The sequence below is a fragment of the Gopherus flavomarginatus genome, chromosome 4 (assembly GCF_025201925.1).
Source record: "Gopherus flavomarginatus isolate rGopFla2 chromosome 4, rGopFla2.mat.asm, whole genome shotgun sequence".
NCBI classification, from domain to species: Eukaryota; Metazoa; Chordata; order Testudines; family Testudinidae; genus Gopherus; species Gopherus flavomarginatus.
The window spans coordinates 186010863-186023996 of NC_066620.1; the positions used below are offsets into that span (position 1 = coordinate 186010863).

The 13134-nt window shown below is 40.9% G+C and overlaps 1 protein-coding gene and 1 long non-coding RNA gene across 4 annotated transcripts in view; one reads left to right on the forward strand and one right to left on the reverse strand.

The window, feature by feature from the left end:
- LOC127049812 (uncharacterized) overlaps nucleotides 1-13134 on the forward strand; it is a 74238-nt gene that overhangs the window by 47372 nt on the left and 13732 nt on the right. The window lies entirely within an intron of this gene.
- MBOAT2 (membrane bound O-acyltransferase domain containing 2) overlaps nucleotides 1-13134 on the reverse strand; it is a 219997-nt gene that overhangs the window by 25430 nt on the left and 181433 nt on the right. For all 3 annotated transcript variants that reach the window (XM_050950800.1, XM_050950801.1, XM_050950802.1), the window contains one exon: nucleotides 5480-5672. In XM_050950800.1, the coding sequence (XP_050806757.1) occupies nucleotides 5480-5672 (193 nt within the window). The remainder of the gene's footprint in view (nucleotides 1-5479; nucleotides 5673-13134) is intronic.

Below are 13134 nucleotides of genomic sequence, written 5' to 3' on the forward strand. Positions count from 1 at the left end.
ACAAGACTTCTCTTCATGGTGGAGACTCAGAGTTCAAGGTTACAAAACTAGTAAGGCAGTGGGACCAGCCAACATACCAATTGAGCCATTAAAACATTAGACCATGAGGGCATGGGGACAATGATGGCATGGGGACAACTTAATTTTCTGCACTGGAAAAAGGCCAGTGAATGGAGGAAGATCACACTGGTTCCTATCTTTAAGTGCAAAGGAGATGTGCAAGAAAGTAGTACTTACCAACCCACCAAATTAATGAGTCACACTTTGAAATGGCTGGTAAGAATAATCGAGAAAAGACTTCGGGAGGAGCTGGAACATCAAATAAGCAACAACCAATTCAGGTTTATGCAAGGAAGGTCAACATAGGATACAGTGTTTTCAGCCCAAATATTACAGAAGTACAGAGAGAAATGCAAAGGATTGCACTTAGTGTTTGTGGATTCAGAGAAGGCTTATGAGACAGTTCCTAGAGAACTGTAATGGAGATGCCTGTGGTCATGCAAGAGACATAAGTTAAAACTATCATGGACATGTATGAGAGCAGCACAACAACAGTGAGAAGCAGCAGTGGCTACAATGAATCATTCACTGTGGGGACAGGTCTACATAAAGGATCAGCCATAAGCCCATTCCTAGTTCCGATTATAATAAACACATTGATGCAGGAGATATGGGGAGAGGCTCCCTGGAGCATGGTTTTTGCTGACATGTCATGCCATGAAAATAAATACAAACTGGAAAGAGATCTAGAACAATGGAGAGCTACACTAGAAGAAAATGGCTTACAAAAGACAGAATACATGTAAAGTTTAATGGAGAGGGACAATGAGAAATCAATAAAGTTAGATGGTATAGAGTTAAACTCTGAACCTCAGTTCAGTGTTGAGCCATGATGAGAATGTGGATGCAGATGTTAGGAATTGCATGAAGAGCAGGTGCTGTAAATGCAGGGAGTTGATGGGGATTATACGTGACAGGTATACTAAAGAGCAAAGTGCAGAAGATCATGATGAGGCCAGCCATGACATATGGGTCGGAACACTGGTCAATGAGGAAGAGAGAAGAACACTACTTCACGCTGCCAAAACAAGAATGCTCAGGTGAACACCGAGTAAGACAATAGCTGCTAAGCTATGCAATTAAATGGCATGAGCTATGATGCAGGCAGCCTCCGTTATGGAAAAGTTGAGGGAGCACAGGTTGAGATAGCCGGGTCACATAACATGGCAAGATGTGAGATACGTTGGCTAGAGAGTACAAGAACTAAGTCATGAGCTGAAGAACTAGATGCTGAAGGAAGACATGAAGGAGGTTGGCGTCATCTTGCATGGCACATTTGACAAGAATGCTTAGAAATGAAGAACAAGAACCGCTGACCCGATTGACAGGACAAGATAAAGGAAAAGAACACTAGTTACAGCAGAATAAGCACCTGCAGAAAAGGACCTTAGGGGTTACAGTGGACGAGAAGCTGGATATGAGTCAACAGTGTGCCCTTGTTGCCAAGAAGGCTAACGGCATTTTGGGCTGTATAAATAGGAACACTGCCAGCAGATCGAGGGATGTGATCATTCCCCTCTATTTGGCATTGGTGAGGCCTCATCTGGAGTAGTGTGTCCAGTTTTTGGCCCCACACTACAAAAAAGATGTGGAAAAATTGAAAGGAGTCCAGCGGAGGGCAACAAAAATGATTAGGGGGCTCGAGCACATGACTTATGAGGAGAGGCTCAGGGAATTGGGCTTATTTAGTCTGCAGAAGAGAAGAATGAGGGGGGATTTGATAGCTGCTTTCGACTACCTGAAAGGGGGTTCTAAAGAGGATTAATCTAGACTGTTCTCAGTGGTTGCAGATGACAGAACAAGGAGCAATGGTCTCAAGTAGCAGTGGGGGAGGTTTAGGTTGGATATTAGGAAAAGCTTTTTCACTAGGAGGGTGGTGAAGCACTGGAATGGGTTACCTAGGGAGCTGGTGGAATCTCCCTCCTTAGAGGTTTTTAAGGTCAGGCTTGACAAAGCCCTGGCTGGGATGATTTAGTTGGAGATTGGTCCTACTTTGAACAGGGGGTTGGACTAGATGACTCCTGAAGTCCCTTCCAACCCTGATATTCTATTATAATAACCTTCCCTTCTTCTTTGAAAAATTGCCTCTAACCTGTGTTAGTTCAGTATGAGTCTAGAATAAAACCAATATTATACAAATAAAAACAATATATTTAAGTTGCAACAGGAAATAGAAATTTAGAAGACAGAACACTGGAAGTATACTACTGTGCTAAAATAAGTGTACTTTACATGATAGTGGAATATGCCTAAAATCCTTAACCTTTTTATTCCCTTTTTCTTAACAGCAGCCCTAAGGCAACCTAACTTCCTTTTCTCACTAATCCGTACTCATGATGTCAGGCAAGTCAGTGGGATAATTTTTTTCCCCTTTTTCTCAGAGGTCACATATGAAAACTTTCCCCTTTTCTATCTATTGCTACCATTTGCACAACACATTTCCTCCGTCAGGGAGAGGCTACACCAGGGATTGGCAACCTTTGGCACGCAGCTCGGCAGGGTATGCACCCTAGTGGGCCGGGACAGTTTGTTTATCTGCCGCGTCTGCAGGTTCGGCCGATCGCGGCGCCCACTGGTCGCGGTTCACTGCTCCGGGCCAATGGGGGGTGTGGGAAGCGGCACGGGCCGATGGATGTGCTGGCTGCTGCTTCCCGCCATCCCCATTGGCCTGGAGCTGTGATCCGCAGCCAGTGGGAGCTGCGATTGGCCGAACTTGAGGACACGGCAGGTAAACAAACCGGCCTGGCCCCCCAGGGTGCTTACCCTGCTCAGCCGTGTGCCTAAGGTTGCTGATTCCTGGGCTATACATTTCACTCAGTTATTCAGCTGTCAAGGAAGTCAGACACCACTTATCTAAGAGATTCTTCTGACCTCTACTGGCCCACAAGACAAAATTTGTGATATTTTTAAAAAAAAAGTACCCTAACCTAATAAATTATCATATTCTATAGCACCACCAATGAACATTTATTAAATTAAATTTTGTAAATAAGGAGAGAACCTGCTGCTCTATTTGAGGCCAGGCATAAGAAATATCAGCTTGCCACACTTTTTTAGGATCAAGTTAGAAATACAGTACCAGAAAGTAACACCAATTCCATAACAACTTCCTAACTAAAAGAGGAAACAGTGCTGATAGCATACACATCAGTATGCCTTTTAACATATTTGTAAAAGAGCTTTAGCATTTGCAAGGGATAAAAATAAATAAAAACCCCAAAGCATTGCATTCAGCAAAACACCAGTGTCATCATGCATTCTGCTCAGGCCCTTAGAGCAGTTACAATGAAGTAGTAGCAGCAAAAGAGGGCAAGAACTAAATGAAGCACTGATCCAATAAAGTTTATGTCTTTTCATATTTTATCAAAGCCAGGCTGGTTCAATTCTGCTAGCAAACATTGTATAGACAGAAGCCGCTCTGAGGAGATACTCCAACAGTGCAAGTTTAGGCACTTTTCAGCTGGCTTCCATCCTTGACAGATGATAATACTGGTGTTTTCAGGCACAATATTCCAAAGTATGTCATTCTTCAACAAACCCTAGACTTATTCTGTACCCAGACAGGCTGAAAATACTTCATTCACTGAGCAGGAATTAAAGTAGCATCTGAAAGTGAGTCCTTCTATTCTACTAAATTCCTTACTGCATTGGTTTCCCCTCAGTTTTCATGCAGAGTTATGCAAAAAATATATAATAACCAAAATATATAATCAAATATATATAATAAATATTTCCATGGCACAAACTTCTGGAAGTTGAATATTTTTTCCCTAAATGACTTGAAAAGGAAAAATATTGTTTAAAATACAACATCCATTTAGTGCCTTAAACAAGGGCAATGTATAAATATTCTGCTTTTAGCTGGTCATTAAAGTTTTTAATAAGAACAAGGTGAAATGTTTCCATCAATACAGGAAACAACTGCACTTTACGTTGCAGTTATTGCTGACCATATTACTATACACTACAATATCCATATTGAGTTTTATGCAATTTGTTCTTGCAATTGGGCTATTCTAAATAGGATTTTTTTTTGGTCACTGACTGCAAGGAAGAGGTTTAGAATAGATATAAATGGGTGTGAAAAGTAAAGTACATAAGTCTTAAATTAAAATGCACTATGCAATTAAACTATTTTTCAGAAAAATTTAAAGGGGTAAAAATACCATTTCTCATTCAAATATATCAAATACTGTCATGATCTAATTCCCCACTCTGAACCTTAGCGTCCAAAAGATGGGGTACCAGCATGAATTCGTCTAAGCTCAATTACCAGTTTAGTACTTGTAGCGCTGCCACCAACCAGGAATTCCAGTGCCTGGTACACTCTGGTCCCCCAAAACCTTGCCCGGGGACCCCCCAAGACCCAGTCCCTCTGGATCTTAACACAAGGAAAGTAAACCCTTTCCCTCACCGTTGCCTCTCCCAGACTTCCCCTCCCTGGGTTACCCTGGTAGATCACTGTGATTCAAACTCCTTGAATCTTAAAACAGAGAGGAAAATCCACCTTCCCCCCCTCCTTCTCTCTCCCCCTCCCAGACTCTCCCTGAGAGAGAAAGTAATCCTAACACAGAGAGAAATTTAACCTCTCTCTCCCCCTTCCCTCCTTTCTCCCCACCAATTCCCTGGTGAATCCAGACCCCGTCCCCTGGGGTCTCACACCAGAATAAAAAAACAATCAGGTTCTTAAACAATAAACTTTTAATTAAAGAGAGAAAAACAGTAAAAATTATCTTTGTAAATTTAAAATGGAATAGGTACAGGGTCTTTCAACTATAGACACTGGGAATACCCTCCCAGCCTAAGTATACAAGTACAAAGTAAAATCCTTTCAGTCAAATACACATTTGCAAATAAAGAAAACAACCATAAGCCTAACTCGCTTTATCTACCTAGTACTCACTATTCTGAACTTATAAGAGCCTGTATTGGAGAGACTGGAGAGAAACCTGGTTGCACGTCTGGTCCCTCTGAGCCCCCAGAGTGAACAACAACCAAAAACTAACTGCACACACAAAAACCTCCCTCCCTCAAGATGTGAAAGTATCCTGTCCTATGATTGATCCTCTGGTCAGGTGACAGCCAGGCTCCTGATTTTGTTAACCCTTTACAGGCAAAAGAGATACAAAGTACTTCTGTTCTATTAACTCCTACTATCTGTTTATGACAAATACATGTTTTATTGAGGTATCTATTCATCGGGTCCTGAAATCTAGTTTGCAAAATACACTTCTATGCTTAAATTTATGTTAATGGGCAACTATAAAATAAACCCATTCATTGTCCCTTGCCTAAAGTCTCAGTTCTAAAATTAGTTCTTTCTAAGTCCCCAAGAGGGCACACTCACTTTTAAATTCATACCCAACATACAGTACTCTTAACTGTAAAGAAAAGTACAAACACATTTTTTGTTGCTTACCTAAAGTCCATGCAAAATAGTATTTGGGCCTGGCAGCCATTAGAGAGACATACAGGTAGATAATCCTCATAGGCAAAGAAACTGTAGCTCTGAAGTTATCATCAATGTTGTATTCCACAGGTAAAGTTTTTGTGACAGTCATATGAAATAATAAGGAGAGCCCACAGATTAAGAGTTTCTGTGTCACAGCTATCTGAAAAGTGCAATATAGGAGAGTTTGTGAACGTCATCTTTTTTATTAAGCTTTCTGAAACAAAAATAATTGATAATCTTCTCTAAATAGGTGTAGAAAAGTATGTCACTTCCTGATAAACACATGCTATGAACTTTAAATTTTTAATGACATTTACAAGCTAAAAGAATTAAAGGAAAAGGAAATATTCCTGCCTGGATTATGCTATGACCCTCCCTTCTTAAAGTAAGAATTGTTAAATCAAAGTCTGACAGCAATTAAAACCTTGAAAAATCCCTTGAATAAATGGGAACACCATTCAGACTTCCAGCTTTTCATAATGGTATCAAGAATTATCTAAACAGATAAAAATTAAGATGTCATTATCAAGATTATCAATTGGTCATTTGAGGTTAGCGCATCTTTTTCACAAAACCCACCGACAGACAGTGGCAAAGAGTCCCCTTTTCCACGTTTAATGACATACCACTCAAACATCAATTAGAGTTTATTCAAGCCTGTAAGTACTAGTATCTCCTTGTTTTCAGTTCCTTTTCAGTAACTTTTAGAAAGACAAGATGTAAAATGTTGTCCAAATCAATATATTAAGCACCACTGTGGAGGATGTTTCATAGTATTATATACAAGATTTGAAATTATAACAATTTCTGAATGTATTTAACTGGGATTCACAATGGAATCCTTCCCTCTGGTTTTATGAGGCCTTGTTTTCCAGCTAGAGTGACCAAGGCAGAAGAAGGTCAAGTAACTCACCCAAGGACACACAGATTCTGACCCAGTAACCCTCAAAGCCCAGTCCTTTCGCTCTTGCCATTTTTTTTTTTTAAATGTAGATCGGGTTCCATTATAAAATGAGCACAAGAATAGGTGCTGGAACTGGGTTGCTGAGGGTGCAGCAGCACCCCCTGGCTTGAAGTGGTCTTCATCATATACAGGGTTTACAGTTGGGTTCAGTGGCTCTCCGCATCCCCACTATACAAATTGTTCCAGCACTCCTGCACATAATGAGTAACACATAACATTTGCTGTTTTAAATACATAGTCTGCTCTATATACCAAGGACAAAAGGTCCCATATGATGTGTAAGTTGCTGAAGTATCTTTCATATACTAAAGAAGCACCTAAAGTGTCCATGCACAAGTTAATCATTGAAGAGCTACAGTCATTTAGGCTCTACTTGTATTCAAAATTCTCCATTTCTCTCAATAGTTTAATTGAGACTAAAATATGGATATACATTTACCATTATAATTCTATTATTATTGAATTTGCCAGGAAAATAATTAATGTGGCCTGATTTTGGCTATAAAAGTGTTAGAACAGATAAGTAGTAGCTAGTTCCTTGTTCTCTCCACCATACTTTCAATATTTTCCCATACTTTCAGAGACAATGTCCTATTTCAAATATTGTGTAACTATTAACATAAAGATGTAAGATAACAAGGTAACTTCACCACTGCCATGAATGAAAATACTTAAAAATAAAACAGTAATTAAGTGATCAATTTTGTTTTCCCAGGTTAGATATTACTGTCTCTCCTTCTTCCCACTCAACCACTCTGTTCTCTACTGTGCCTTCTGTTCAAGTTGTTTACCTTCTTGTGTGATGTGCAGAGTGACAGCAAAAGATTGCTATAATCCTGATATTTCACATGTCAACAGGCAGCACTTCAGAGATCAAGATTTTAGCAAGCTTTATTTTGCTGGCCTAACGGAAGTGTATTAATAAGAGGCCTGATGAATTCATCGCATCCAATAATCCACAAGTAATGCTGCTTCCAGGAGATGGAAAGAACTACTGAAATAACACCCAACAATTTTCAAAAGACAATTTGTAGACCATTACTGCATAAGGAAGTCAATACTGATGATTTTGATGTAGGAAATTCATTAGGCAAGAGATAAACCAAACAGATAACAGGATTTGAGAGCCATTCTTTAGCATAACAGGAAAGCACTATTAGGAGAATCCTTGTAATTTAGATTTTATTTTCTCTTAGCTACTACACACAGATTTAATTTTCCTTTCTTTCAAACTTAACTCAAAAGTGGAGGTTAAAAGTGAGAATGTTCCGTCGGTAACAAGATCATATGTGGTAAATAAGGGGTTAAGTAAAACTATGAGGAATATTATGTACGTCTGATACTTGCATACTTCACAGAGATTCTATCTTGGGAGAAGATTTGGAGGGGGGGAACCAAGTCGGATAATCAGCTGAACATGAGCTTACAGTGTGGTGTAATGGCCAAAAGAGCTAATGTAATCATTGGATGCATAAACGTTCGAACAGAAGTAAAAAGGTTATTTTACTTTTTAATTTAGTTCTGGTGCAACCATTGCTGTAAATACTGTGTCCAGTTTTAGTATCCACAATTTGAAAAATACGTTGATAAATTGAGGAGAGTTGAGAGAAGAGCCATGAAAATGATTAAAGGATTAGAAAACATGCCGAACAGTGAAAGACTAAAGGAATTCTTCTTGTTAAGCTAAATAGAACGAAGGTTAAGGGATAACTTGATCACACAGTCTATAAGTACCTACATGGGGAACAAATATTTGATAACAGGCTCTTCAGTCTAGCAGAAAAGGTACAATACAATCCAATGGCTGGAAGTAGAAGCTAGCCAAATTCAGTTTGGAAATAAGGTATAGATTTTCTTGAAAGAGCACTGCCTTGTAAGATGGGTTCCTGGAAAGGAATGGGGTAGGTGGTGGAAGAAGTGGATGGAGAGGAATTGAATAGAATATCGCAATCTCATAGTGCTCAGGACACATTTGGCCATCATTATGGCTTCCTAAACACTGAGGAAGTGGGACAATCTGTCCCAAAATGGGGAAGAAATAGCAGAATGATCACTCATGACTATCACTGTCCTTGAGGGAGACGCTAAATGTGCTGCTTCCGCTCCGCTGAGTGAGAATAGGTACAGGCTGGCTGGTTTTAGCTGGAGTTGGAGAAATCCTTCTGTGACTTCTGCTTCCTCCTCAAAAAGTCATGCTGCCTTTGTGGATATCCACGTTGTCTGTAATATTGCTAGGAGCACTGTTGTTGCAGTGCCCTATGCTGACACCTCCTGGGGGCTGATAAATATGCTCCCAACAAATGGAGTCTTTAAATGAATGCAAAGTCTCATCAGTTTTGTAGGAAAAGAAAAACTGACCATCAAAAGGGAGATCATCTAAGATTTGCTGGCTGTCAGAGGTTATACCACAGTTTTGTAACCAGGAAGCTCTCCTCATTGTTATTGCAGAGGCTATCACTCAAGAAGTATCTGCCACATCAAGTGCACCCTGGAGTGGCCACCAAGCGTTCTTCTACCAGGAAAGTCCTAAATTCTTCCCATGCATCTTCCAGCAGCTTGTCAGTAAATTCAGCAATACAAATTCACATTTAGTTAACAGTGCCTGTTGATAAGCTATACACCAGGAGAAAGGACGTGTAACAGATTTTTCTCCCTAGCAAATCAAGTCTCTTGGACTCTTTCTTTGGGAGTTGATTTGAATCTCCCCTCCCCAAATTATTAAATAATCAGTTTGTAAGCAACTAGAGGATAATAGGGTCATAAGTAATAGCCAAAGGATTTGTCAAAAACAAATCATGCCAAAACAACCTAATTTCCTTTTTTGACAGGGTTACTACTGGATAGGAGGTAGCAGCAGACATCATATTTCTTGATTTTTAACAAGGTTTTTTTATACAATTCTATATGACATTCTCATAAGGAAAATAGGAAAATATGGTCTAAATGAAATTACTACTAAATGGATGTACAACTGGTTGAAACACTGTACTAAAAAAGTAGTTATCAATAGTTCACTGTCAAACTGGGAGCGTACATTTAGTGGGATTCCTCAGGGGGTCAGTCCTGGATCCATTGCTAGTCAATATTTTCATTAATGACTTGGATAATGGAGCAGAGGGTATTTTTATAAAATTTGCAGAAGACACCAAGCTGGAGGTTAGAGGCAGGATTAGAATTTAAAATGACCTTGACAAATTGGAGAATTGCTATGAAATCAACAAGATGAAAAATAAAGATAAGTATAAAGTACTTAGGAAGGAAAAATCAAATGCTCATCTACAAAATGGGGACTAACTGGGGAGGTGGTAGAAATGCTGAAAAAGATCTGGGGATTATAGTAGATCACAAATTGAATATGAGTTAACAATGTGATGTGATTGCAAAAAAAGCTAATATTCTGACGTGTATTAACAGAAGTATCGTATGTAAGACACAGGAGGCAATTGTCCCACTCTACTTGACACTATGAGAACTGAGCTGGAATATTGTGTCCAGTTCTGGGCTCCAAACTTTAGGAAAAATGTGGACAAACTGGAGAGAGATCAGAGGAGGACAACAAAAATTATAAAACCTTTAGAAAACCAGACCTATGAGGGAAGGTTAAAACCATGTTTAGTCCTGAGAAAAGAAAACTAAGGGAGGACCTGATGAGAATCTTCAAATATGTTAAGGTCTGCTATAAATAGGGTTACCAGACAGCAAGTGGGAAAAATCGGGACAGAGGGTGGGGGGTAATCGGAGCCTATATAAGAGAGACCCAAAAATCAGGACTGTCCCTATAAAATCAGGACATCTGGTCACCCTAGCTATAAAGAGGACAGGGATCAATTGTTCTCCATGCCCATTGAAAGTAGGACAAACTGCAGCAAGGGACATTTAGATTAGTATTGGGAAAGCTTTTTAACTATAAGGGTAATTAAGCCCTGGATCAGGCTTCCAAGGGAGGCTGTGGAATCCCCATCACTGGAGGTTTCTAAGAAAGGGTTGAACAAAACACCTGGAAGAGATGGTGCAGGTTTACTTAGTCCTGTCCCAGCACGGGGGGGCTGCACTTGATAACCTCTCCAAGTCCCTTCTGGCACTACATTTCTATGATTCTATCATGTGACCTCTCATTGGCAGCAGTGACCACATGGGAATTTGGGGCAGGATGGGAATAAAAACACTTGAAGCCTTGCACTGGGACATGGTATAATTTGTCCATGCACTTAGCTGCAAGAGCTAAGGAGGCTGGTGTGTGACATAGGTCTTTGTAGGTTCTAAAAGAGCCTCATTAATAGGATGATCTACCTTCCAGGGGCCACCACCTGGAGAATGTCCAAACCTTATCAGTGTTCTCTTGCACAAGCTCAACTTGCATACCCAAAGCCACAGCCATTCTCCTCAGCAGAGCCAATAAGATTTTAAATCCTCCAGACCTGGAAAGGAGTCATCTAGGGTCACTGAGTCATGAGGATAAAAGATCACTTATGCCAGAACCAGCTCCTCTGATTCATCCTGAATCAGTTCTGGTTGATTGGGGGGACCTTTGCAGGTCTCTGACATAGATGGCTTTGGAAGGTGCATAGCCAAATAGTCTGGAAACTTCCCTTTTGAGTGGGCCAGTGATCAAGACATTGGGGACCAGCTATACGAATGGTCCTGCTCCCTGTACCAATGCTCTCCTTCTGGGAGTGGTGTAGAAGACTTGCTAGACCAACTGTGCCTAGGTAGGGATGTCAGTGGTGGATACTCTGAAACCGACTATGAGGAGCCACCTGAATAATAATCAGTAGGTATTGGGTATGCCAATCCTGATGAGGCCTTAGGTGATCTGATTTATCTGTAGTCCATTGTAAAGAGGTCAGTATCAGAACCAATCCTGGCATGATAGTCATACCACAAACGTGCTCCAAGATGTGGAGGATATTGCATTGAGACTCGATACGAGGAAAGATTTTGTAGTCCGCGCCAAAGGATAAGCTATGGTCAATGGCCATTCTGACTATCAACCCAATATCATGGTACTGAGGCCACAGGTGCAGAGACGGAAGATCATACCAGTTCTGACCAGTGTGCATAGGTGCCAGGATCAAAACTTTATTGTATTGCTTAGCAGGTACTGACTCTGGTACAACTAACAGTCTCTGTATCAGAGCCAAAGATTTGGACAGAACGGGAAAAGCAGGAGGCGCAATAAATGCAATGGAATTTCTGCACTACAGGAGAGTCCAGAATGAAGACGCAAAGCAAATCCTTTGCAGCCTCATAAGCTTGTGAGGTCATCAGTACTTGTAATGTTAGTGCTGAAACAGTGTCTGTTGGTACTGGACTCAATGGCTGTCCCACAGATGGTACCGGAGTCAATAGCATGGAACCAATATCTTCCTTCTGCAGTACTGGGAGACGCAGGTCAGTGGCCCAACTCTGCCATGTGTACTCAAGGAGTGCAGGTGAGGTTTTGAATCCTTTGAAAAAGAAGAATGCTTCTTTGGTCTGTTTAATGGGTCCTCCTTTGAGGAATCCTGGCAAAGGAATCCCAACCCCTTTTTTTTCTCTGAGGAGAAGAGTGTGAAACCAGGGGTCTGTCATGACACCACTGCAGTCTCTCTGGCATAGTGTGTGCAGAAGGTAAAACATTCAGTCAAATGCCCTGGAGCCAAGTTGGGTCTCATAGCCTTTTCCAGGCGGTATTGCTTGAGGTGCAGATCCATTTAAAGCTGCATTCTTTTCTTGAAAGAACAGCAGATACTGCACCTCTCTGTAATGTGTCCCTTGTTGAGTCACAAAAGGCAGCAGGTGGGTGGGTGTTACTACTGGAATAAACACTTCATATGATGGGCAGTGCTTGAAGCACAGTGACTGCTGCTTACCAACAGTGCCTCACACCAAAAACTAATTATGAACTAACTTAAAAGAATTAAAACAATAAATGAAGCCTATCTACTGGGTACTAACTGCTAACTAGTTATTCAAAGGAAAAGAAGAGCTGAACATGCTGACTGCACATTTTAAAAAAAAGACTAAATTAAACTACTAGGGAGCTCTGATTCAGGCCAGAGGTGGTGAGAGAAGGAACTGAAGTGGAACAAAGTGGCAGTGCCTTTATATAATGTTCAGGAGGGGCCACAAGGAGGAGCAGGGCATGTGCACGGCCCCAAAACATACAGCTTCAGAAAACTCTCTGGCTCTGGCACAGTGGGCATCGACATCTCTGAATGGAATACATGTGTGCAGCCACTTAAAGACAAATAGGTGCTTCACCCTCTTCCTCCTCAAGTTGTCGTCTGTCTTTGATGCAGCTGACCAGGCTCTGTGAAATTGTGTCTTCTCTTGGCTTTCAGGATCCTGTCCCTCTTCTGCTCATCATCCTACTCACTCCTCTTAACTCTCCTTTTGCTTGGAGGATCCTTTTCAACCCCCATCCAACTTTCTAAGAGGTTCCACATTTCTCCTTGCTTGCCCCCCCTGCCTTCTTGTCCATCTGCACTTCATCTCTGGGCAGTCTCATTTGCAAACATTTCAACTATCAACTCTATGCTGATATGTCTCTCAGTTCTCTCTTTCTCTACTCTCCTTCTGCCCAGACTAAGGCTGTTTCTACACTGCCACGGTCAGTGCTAAAACTTTTGTTGTTCAGGGGTGTGAAAAAAATCCACCTCTAAGCGACACAAGTTTT